Genomic DNA, 11,199 nt, shown 5'->3' with positions numbered 1-11,199 from the left:
TTCGGGTTATGATATTTTCGGCAATCTTCAACAATGACGAAAAGAAAGAAACCACTTCATGTAATATGTATTTTAAATCCAATGGCGGAGCCCGTACGGCTAAGGGCAGAGCCCGTCCAAGTAGATCACCCCATCATCGATCACCCCTATGACCTATCACCCCCTATAATCGATCACCTCCTATGACCTATCACACTCTATGACTTATCAACCCACCATTTCATCGTCGCACCGTGTGGGCATTTGGCTAGTATATATATATATATAGGGATGATAATATAATGTTGTTAGGTATCTAAGATTACGTGTGGAACACTAACATATTGTTTTTCTATAAATTTCATGGGGCCCAAGCATTTATTCATTAATAAAAAAATATTAAAAAAATTGTATATGAGAGGTTCACACATAAGCTAAGAGCTAGACAACTTTATATTTACTTTTCCCTATATATATAACATAATATATTGGTATGCGTTTGTCTATTTTTTGGGATAAGTATCCTGGAATATAACAAACTTTAGACGAATATCTATGGTGTGAAATAATTAAAGTTGAATTCAATGTATGTAATAATCTTTAAATTATGTCTAATGTATGTATTGGCGAACCATATATAGCTTGTTAGTTTTTGATTGCTCAGATACATTTGGATACATACAATAGATATAATTTGAACACAATTTTAGTTATTTCATACTACAAACATTCATCTAAAGTTTGTTACATTCCAAGATAGTTATCATTTATTATAGTATAAACTAGTAATATAATCCGTACGTTGTGACGGTACTTTGGGTAAACTATTCTTAGGCTGTGACTTATCAAATTATGCGTCAAACTTTTTTGTGTATGATGACTTTGTCAGTCATATGTTCAAAATTGCATATATAAATACAGTAATTTTATCTTATATAATACGAGTAGTATATAACCCTTTAAATAGAACCTTTACTTATTTAATCCTCAAACCACGTATATAAGCTTTATACTACCACATATACACCATGTTATATATCAGATGTCATAAAAATCTCTCTAATATAAACAAAAAGAAAATAACTAAACAAGTAAACAAGGATCAGAGTAAGCCCAATAGGCTCTATCTACAACTCTACAAGAGTTTGCTTCCCAACCTCGGTAATCTACCCTTTACTAGAGGTATATGTTTTGGGCTTTGAATACTTCTATTCTAGATTTTTAGTACAATCTGAATCACATAATACTATGGATGGCAAAAATACCTACACCCGATTTGATCGGGGAATCCTTGAGTTGACCGAGGATGGAGACGGGTATGAGGATGTAAATCTATTCCATGATGAAGATGGGGACGGGGATGGAAAACCGTAAATCCCCGATTCTCATACCCGAACCCGAAACACTATATACATTTATTAAGATCACCTTAAGTTTTTTAAAAAATATTAGAATCATTTTTAAGTTTAGAGCTTTTGTTTAATATTTTGTGTGTGTTATACTTTGACAATTATTCACTTAACGTATATATTAGTTTATGCATCGAAAGAAAATGTCGAAATATACATTCTCCTACTTATCTTCAACTATGATAAGTTTATGTTCATCCAAAAAAGGTATCCCTGGTACCCGACGGGGATCGCTGATACGGTGATACCTGATGGGGACCGGTATGAAGATCTATTTTAATTCCCCGACGAGAATGGGGATGGGGATGAGGGTTACAAGTGAAAACCGGGTACTAGGATGGAGATTGAGGTCCCCGACAATACCCGCCCATTGCCATTCCTACATATTACTCATGTAAAAATCCATGAAATATTGAAATTGTTGAAATAGAAACTTTTACTATAATATATTGACGCGCACAATGATATCTAGGTCTTGCAATCTTGTATACATGGCTCATAGTACTTATACTAGGAAATTAACCCGCGTGTTGCGGCGGGATTTTTAAGTTGCTCATACTTTTTAGTATTGTCTGATGGATAAGAGGCATATGTGTTTTTAGTATATGTACAATGCATGACGTTGCTGATGCATGACGATGATCAGGATACTGTTAAAGTTATGTTACAACAAAAAGATAGTTTACTGATCACTTGTCGTCCAAAAAAGTTGTTGTCCAAAAGCTTCTTTTTTTTTGGTGGTTGCGGGGTCTTATGCTCTTAGTTTCTTCGTTGGTCCTTCTTTGGCTGCTGCAAATGAAATTAAAAAAAATTATGCAGTCAGTTACAAATACGTACATTTTCTATCTCTATGGTCAAAAGAGTAATTTGTAAAACTATATAGAGAAAGACTAAGTTTTCATTAATGTTGGTATTAGAAGGATAAGTAGGAGTGTTAAAGCAATGGAGATAGTATGAAGTAGGTTGTCATGTTAACCTAGTTCAGTCAATTGTCTTTTACGGGCGGCAACCTTTGGGTCGGGGGTGGTTGGAGTCATTGTTGCTTCTTTTTTAGCTTTGTTGACCGACAGGGTTCCTCTTTTATTTATGGTAAGCTGAAGTAGGTACGATGTTCCTTGTATATTTAAAATATCCTTGGGTATGGTTTTCCGGTCATAGCAGTTGTTTCCGACTACCATCTCTTCACATGGTGTATTTAGGATTTCAGACATGGCCTCATTGAAGAACACTGCCTTCGCGCTTGTGGTGTTGTCGGTAATAGTAGTATTTACAGAGTACCTGTAGTATAAAATGAGGCGACGAAGAAGGGAGAAACTGATGTCCTTGTTTTTTTTGGATAAGTAAAAGGGTATATGAAGGATTGTGTTTCACTTACATGTAATTAAATCCCCCTTTGTCTGCGTGATCTTCACAGGAGTAGTAGTAGTGTTCTGATTTTTGCAAGTGTGCGATTCTGTTGCATGCTTTGCAATGCACGTAATACCATGGCTTGTCAGATTCAATGCTTGTGATGGCTGCCTTACATAAGGTCTGATGTTGCTGTAATGTCGATAAGAAGTTACTATAGGAATCTCTGATTTGAATGTTTATGAAAGAATCGGGTAGAGTAAATGATACCGTGATTTGTTGCTGTCCTTTTGAAAGCAAATCGGCGAGGGTTATTATAGGGTTTGTTGTATCCTCAACTTCTTCGAACCTAGTTGTAGTAGAAAGATGCATTACAGTTTGTATGTATATAAAATTGAGAGGTATGATTAATTGCATTGTGAACAATGTTATGATTTACATGTTGATGTACCAATGTAGGTTTGGTAAAGGAGGAATTATAGTAGCACTGGTGGCTAACGTTGACTCTAGTTGTAAGTCTGCAATAAATAAGAAATGTAGAGTATGGAACCATGAAATAGTGTTTTTATTACATAGGAGAGGGTTCGTAATGTATCTTCATTAAACAACAACTATATGTAATAAGTTAAGCTAAATTCACAAAAATACTGAAAACCTAAAATGGGTCAGTTATACTTTAACATAAAAGCTGTAGAATCTTAAATACAGTACATAAACCTAGTAAAGTATTACCAAACAGATCTAAAATCAAATCAAATCACATCCATATGAACAAAATATCAACAATTAACATTCATGATTTAAAATCTTAAAAAAAAGATATAATTTTTATGGGCAAGAAAAAAAAAAGAACCTTGAAAAGTTATATAAATTATAAATCATAGTTCAAGGTATTGACGTACCATTGAATTTAGTAACTGTTGTTGACGTCACTGCCAGTAGCTTTCCGATTGCTTCCATGTCGTTCACTTTGTTCATTTTGTCTTTCCAGAAGGTTATTTCAATCAAATTGTTGTTGTTAAGTGTTCAGGTTTTTTCATGTGAGTGATCGATTAATGTAGTTTTTAGTGCAATATAGTATTTGTTATAGGTTTACCTGGTGTCCAGTACTGTAACTTTCCGTAGGTTCATTTCTTGCCTGGTGAGTATTCCTGAGATTCTTTCAATTCGACCGATGTAATTTGCGAAGTACCAAAGTCAGCAATATGAAAGTTTATTTGCTTATATTTTACTAATAGAGTTTACCAGTTAAGACTGTATTATTATATAGTCGTTCTTGTAGCTGTTCACGGGTTGCAAAGTTGTAGTGATAGGTAGGAATGTCAGGGTCTTCAATGGGCACAAATGTCGCTGTTTGTCCTAATCTGATTGTAGCTGGGTGTTTCACTACTTGCATGGTCTTCCTTGCTTCTAATGATAGAAAGCCCGATATAGCATAGCATGAATTCAACTTTAGCTTGGAATCATAGTATTTCTGTTTCGCTGAGCTGGCCGAGGCTTCAATAGCATCTCCCTATGGCAAAAGTGAATATATGTTAGTAGTTTGGTAGTAGGAGGTTCTATAATAATACAGTGTTTTAAACGTTACATGGATATCTACAAACAGATAGCATAGGTCTTCTTTCTTGAAAAATGGAATCCACTTTCTTAGTACTTTTATGCGTACTTCGCCAGCTGGCTCGCAAGGTTTGATTTCACTGATGCGTTTGATAGTCATGGAGCTGCAAAGACACAAAAGGAAATTAGTGCTATTACAATTGTATGTCAATAATAATGGTTAGTAGTGATACCTAAATGTTTCTACAGTGATGTATTTATTTCTGTCAGAAAGTCAGAATATACAATGTTTTTTGTTTCGTTTGGGCTGTTTTTATCTTCAGGAATAAGCAAAATTTTTAACGATGATGGGCTAGTAGCACGTGATAAAGCTACGTATAGTTGTCCATGACTAAAAACTGGTTGTGGCAAGTAAACTCCTATTTTATTTAACGACTGTCCTTGGCTTTTGTTTATAGTCATTGCATAACACAACCTTATTGGAAATTGCTTTCTTTTGAATAGAAATGGCAGGTCTTTGTCTGTGTAGGTTAAAGTTATACGCGGAATGTACACACGGTGACCTATCATTGTTCCTGTTATTACTTGTGCCTCGATAACTTTGGGCAGTAGCTGTGTTACTATTAGTCGTGTTCCATTACATAAACCTTCAGTCTGATTCAAGTTGCGCAACAACATTATTGGGGTGCTAAGTTTCAGTTGTAATTGATGTGGCGGTAATCCATTAAAGGTAAGAAGATTGAGATATTCGGTTGGATAAAGGATTTCAGTGTCTATATGGTCTCCAGTGTGAGGAACTATTGTGTCCGTATTGAGGTAAGTTCTGGTTGTTCCTGGGGTCATATCAAGCACTTTACAGTTAATGTCATCTGCAGTTTCATTCTTAGGACAGACTATTGCTTTTGTACTAAGGTTAGTGGCGGTTGGATTTTGCAATGTGTCCTCGTCATATATGAATTCAATTAGCTTAGTAAGTGCATTTTGGTGGAAAGGTATTAAGAAATGTGAAGGGATTTCAATAACTTTTGTATTTTGGGAGTCATTCGCATCAGGTTTACCAATGTTACCGTCTCCGACTGTTAGTAGCCATGAAGAGAAGTTTGAGATTTGTGCGATTTCTTCTGCATTAAGACCTGGTCTTTGAAGGCGCATATTTTCAGTTAATAGAAACACTTTGAATTTGCTCCATAAGTAAGACTTAGGCAATGATGACGCTATGATAGAATGTTTTGAAGCCCTTTTTTTAACAGGTAGTGTTTGCCTAAAGTCTCCCCCTAATAGTATTGATTTGCCACCAAAAGGCTGTTTGTTGTTGTTTAAAAGGTCTTTGAGAGTCCTGCCCAAAGATTCGAAACACTTTCTATCGTTCATCGGGGCCTCATCCCAAATAATAAGTGACGTTTGAATCAGTAAGTGAGCTAGGTGGGTGTTTTTTTTAACGTTGCAAGTGGACTCATAGTCTAAAGGAATTTTGAATCTAGAATGTGCCGTTCTACCAGAAGGTAGTAGCAAAGATGCTATACGAGAGGTAGCTACTGCCAAGACAATTTTCCCATCAGATCGCAGCCCTGAAATTATAGTTTTCCATAGATATGTCTTTCCAGTTCCGCCGTGGCCATACACGAAAGCAAGGACCTGGCTACTACTCGCTAATTTCATGCTGACAAAGTCATAAATTTGTCTTTGTCGATCATTTAAGCGTTCTTTCAGTAAAACATGATCAACTGCTAGAAGTTACCTGTCATAATTTTTTTCTTCCAGTAAGAGTTTATTTCTTAAAGAAAGAAGTAATTGCTGATTAGGTAATGGTAGGCCAAACTCTGATAAAGACGAAGTAGGAGTAGAGGATCGGAGTAACAATTCTATTTCATAAAGCACGTATTGTTCCAAGTCCTCTGAATTGATAATGCCATGTGTATGAGCTATATCATCTGCCATCTTATCCCAATGCGTAGTCCATAATTTGCGTGGGTTTGAAACCTCACAATACAGTAGCATGTGGGTAAACAAAGTCCTTAGCTCTTTTGCAGTTGCCCATAAAGCAGCCTCATTAAAGGCAGTTAACCACTCGTCATCGTCCTGAAGTAAACCTAGCTTTTCACATGCGTCCCGGTATGTAATGCATTCTTGTCCATCAACTGTACAAATGTCTTCAAACGTTTGGCATCCCTTTTGATGTGATAGTAACATTCTTAAGTAGAAAAGATCGTCACTTGTCGGATGCACGTAAACCATTCTCCCAATGGCTGGGGTCTTTGTCGATGATCTGCGAGTCCAGTATTTGGAAGATACGACCCATCGGTACTCAGAGATGTAGTTGATATAAGTTAGATGTCTACCTCTCGTGTCATACTGATTATTACGAAGCCATTCAGTAAGCGTTGTTTTCACGGCAGATGGATTCCTTGCCACATTCTTTAGCCTGTCCTTGTCTTTGAAATATACTTTTTCCATGTCCTTGAGATGAACTGCTAGTAATTGAACAGGTGGATTCCTATCATGTATATTAAAATTAAGAATTCTCCAGGCAGCCTCATGAGGACAGATGAAACGGCTGTCAATGAAGTTTTTTATTTCATCTATTTCGACGTGAGTTGTGTCTATTCTATCGTTAGTTGACGTGGTTGAAGGTCTGGATATTGCATAGCGTATGCGATCTGGTCCTTTCGATATGTACTTAAATAAGTACTTTACCAGCATACTCCAGCGACAATAGTCAACGTTTATGTGTGCCTCGAAATGCAAACACAAACATCGATTGTAGTGAACAACGAAACAGTTATCTAAGGGCACGCCATTTTTAACAACGCGTGTTGTCTGTCGTCTCTTATATCGTGCGTAACCGTTCTTGTCAAAGCATGTAGTTTCCTCATGTTTTTTTGGAAACTTCTTCGAGCAACGACCTAACTTCATGCACCGAGAATCTGGTTTTGCAATACCACATGGCCCATACATCATTGAATCTGATATAATCTTATATAGTTGAGCATCATCTGTAGGATCAGGTATTTCGGCGCGCTGATGTAGTTGTCTATGTCTTGCGCATCCTTGATCCTTTGAGAAGGCTCAATCCATACTAACATACGGCAATGAGGTAAGCCTCTCTTTTGGAACTCAACTGTATACAGATCTGTATTGAAAGATTACGGGGTCGGATGCAGAAGTAGGTTACAAATTAGGGAGAAAATTGCAAGTAAGTATACCTGCGACAATGTAACGCCCCTAACTTACAAAACGTACAAAATGATATCAAAAGGAACTTAATCGACAAAAGGGCATTAATCTTATTCAAAATCAAACTAAAGTCGAACCAAAGTCAAAGTAACAAGATATTCAAAAGTACTTATAATCCAACATAAAAAACTAAAGCTTGAAGAACTCTAAGGCCAAAGGTGCTAGGTTCAAATCATTCTACACTCTTCGCTCGTCCCCAATGCCCCCTGGATTACCTGCCGTATAAGAAAGAAAAAGGAATACGGCTGAGCAAAAGACCAATGAGCGGATATGACAAAAGCAGGAATATAGTGTAAAAAGTGAAACATATTTTTATAAACAAACTTATTTTCGAAACAAACATATTTCAAATCAAAGTACAAATATGTATAATTTCCACAATATATTATACATCAAATATAGATATCAAATATAAAACCAAGTTTCATAAAATAATGCATCTAAGAGTCAAACAAATAAGGGTCGAATCAATTCATAGGGTAGCTACTCCACTAATCATTCATTTATGGTGCGAAACGCCTCGTCTGACACAACGATAAGCGCCCACCGTCAAACAAATATTACCTAGGACCGATCCATACACCTTCTATCAAATATAATATAATGAGCTCGAACCACACCGGGTTATCAAAAGGAGACGCCGTAGAACAAATCAAATATACCGCTACGGACGGTGCCACGTCATTGGTGTCACAATAACGTGCCCATGGGACCTCCATGGATAGGTTACCCTTACATGCATATCTTAAGAAACCGTTTTGACCAACTTATATATATAGATATATCGAATGAGTTTTTAAAAAGACAAAATGAATTTTTGGACAATTAGAATAAAAGTATTTTAAGACATTTAAATATAAACTTAAAATCACATCTCCATCACCCATAATATGCGACAGTATTATTTTCGTTAATCGAGGGACATATATGAGGGACATATATGAGTGTACGAATTGGGGAACACTCATACGAATCACCGCATCAAATGTAACACCTAAACGCAACTCTTTCGGGACTATTATCAAATTGAGATTCAAGAGATGGTTTTGACACACTTAATATATATCAAAAATGTTATAATTTTCGAATCAACAAATATATTCAAAAGTTAACAAACAAACAATTTTTCAAATGATATATCGAATCCATACAAATTTCACAACATTTAAATGAAGTTTTGAGAAGAAAGATTTTACCAGAGAGATTCTAATATCACCTAGAATATCCGTACCTTATCGCCGATCACAACGAATTCAAAAATGCAAGAGCCACCAACGAAACGCGATCACCAAACCGAATCTAATCATATACAAGAGTATAAGCACAAAATATATTCAAATAGGGAGTATGTAATATCCTTTATATTTTTATGAGTTTAATATATATTTCCATAGGACTAATGTTTTGTTACTACATTTCCATTTCTTAGGTGACTTTAGTTTAGATATCATTTAGACGAGAATCGATCAGATCCTACATTTTCATTGTTTTACGTAATTATAATTATAATTATTATGCTTGTATATATATAAACAATATAGCGAATTCTACGAAAACGCTAGTTCACTAGCAGATGTAACCAAAATTTATAATTTATATTCCAATTGATTATGTTACATTCCAACACGCTAGTTTACAATTGACCAAATTTTATATTAAAACTTAAATATAATAAAATAAAATAAAAAGACCATCGCCTCATACATTTTACTTCCATGAGAGATCACTTATACAATAAAATTCTTTGCAAAACCATAATCAAATCTTATTCATGGAATTGAAACTCAAATCTTGTATGAAGATTCTTAAATAAAAACATTAACTAATTTATCTAAACAAGTCTCCATGATAACAAATTTAAGTCCAAAAGTTTGAAAAGAAATTTTGATACGGTAGCACATTCAAACAAATTTTAATAATAATTTATGATAACTAATTAAACTAAATGGAAAAAAGTTTGTCAAAAAAAAAAAATTAAATAAATAAATAAATAAAATACCAGATAACTATTACATGTTTAAATCAAAAAGAAAAAAAATATATGTATATATAGTCTAAAATCTATATAAAACTTACCAATAAAAATGATACTTGGAGCCTTGACTAACTTACTTTGACTAATCAATATAATATTCTGTACTTCTTTCTCTGCTTCACAACCCCAAATCATAAATCCTTCCTTTTTAACTTTTCATTTCGAATGATACAGACAACGTACGAGATTTTAACAAAAGGTTTGATATGTGGAAGCCTTAGCAATATATAAACTACATACTTGACAAATTCTCCTACTACTTTACCCTTGCCATTCCCTTTTCTTTACGGTCTTAAAAGATAATTTCTTCTATTATAGTATTATTTTGTATACAACAAGATGCAGACGATATTTTTATTATTTAGAGAGTAAGATGTTTAGATGATGAACATTAAGATAACTATTTATCCTTTTCGTTTCTCTTCTTAACCGTAGTCATAAGCATATCAAAGGCCACAATTATTTTAATTGTAATTAATTGTCATACTACTCTTAGAATTTATAAAACTAGTGATAAGTAATATGAATATTTATGTAAACACTAGCCTTTACTTTATTTTATCATAATAATTTAGTTTTAAGTCTTGCTATTTCTAATTACGTAACAATTTTATCAGTAGACTACTCCATTCTTTATTATCAATAATTAACTTAATTTTATTTTTATATTTATATCTTAGGAAAAATAGTTTTATATAAAACTTAAGATAAATCATCTCTTTAACTATACTTGACTTCTTTATAATATCTTAATTTTATAGGATATTACAGACAACTTCACCAAAGGGTCTTTTTATTCTTATAAAGTTAAGTAATGAGTTCAGTTTCATGTTGAACACTCTTGCTATGATTTCAGGGCGGTCTTGAGCCTTAAGTGGAGGATATTTAGCCATATGTTGTTCAATCTCTGGCCATTTGACATTACACGTAAAGGTGATGAAGTACTGTGGATTTCCATGGACCCTACAAATTGCTAAGGCATCTTGATAATGCTTGTACATATACTGAGGGCCACCTGTGAATGACGACGGTAAAATTGTTCGCTTGCCAACATCATGTCCGTGTATGTCACCTCGTGAAATCGCATCATGAACTCCCTGAAGAAATTCGCTTCTGAATGTACTTTGGTTATACCTATAGTAGTCAAGTCGATCTTGTTCTATACATACGTAGGCATCAACCAAGTACTGTTGAAAAAGGCGACCACCTCTTAATAGTAACGTATATAAGTTATGTCGATCGTGAAGTTGGTAGCTGTAATACATATTCATCGTTATCTTTTTGGATGTGCTACTGTCCTGTGCAATTATACGCATATCAGGAGACCAGCCACCTTCGCCATAAATGAATAACAAAGGATATTGTAACGACATGTACAATGGATGTAGCTTGTTAATACGTTGGAGACCGCTTTGCTTATTTCGAATAACGATGTCAAAGCCGTCAGACAGAGGGTCAATGTCGTTGATAATAGCCCCAATACAACCGTCGCTAGGGTTATCGTAAGATAGTGCATGATAAGAACTATGCAAACGGATAGAAAAGTTAGGAACGTCATTTATGCGAATAAGGTCTCTGGCATTTTGGAAAAGTTTGACTAATTCGTTACAGTTATGGAGTTCCTTTGAGATAAGCGAA

General features: G+C 34.7%; 1 protein-coding gene across 1 annotated transcript; it reads right to left on the bottom strand.

The window, feature by feature from the left end:
• Positions 1 to 3,966: 3,966 nt before the first annotated feature.
• LOC122604826 lies at positions 3,967 to 7,247 on the bottom strand. The gene is made up of 4 exons (XM_043777689.1): positions 6,031 to 7,247; positions 4,540 to 5,952; positions 4,402 to 4,456; positions 3,967 to 4,248 (listed from the first exon to the last, which is right to left on the bottom strand). Exons 1-4 carry the CDS (start codon positions 7,245 to 7,247, stop codon positions 3,967 to 3,969), a joined length of 2,967 nt encoding a protein of 988 aa, XP_043633624.1.
• Positions 7,248 to 11,199: the final 3,952 nt, after the last annotated feature.

This window comes from Erigeron canadensis, chromosome 6, assembly GCF_010389155.1.
Source record: "Erigeron canadensis isolate Cc75 chromosome 6, C_canadensis_v1, whole genome shotgun sequence".
Taxonomy (NCBI): Eukaryota; Viridiplantae; Streptophyta; class Magnoliopsida; order Asterales; family Asteraceae; genus Erigeron; species Erigeron canadensis.
The sequence above is the reverse complement of the archived record's forward strand: the minus strand, read 5'-3'. Positions and strand labels throughout refer to the sequence as shown.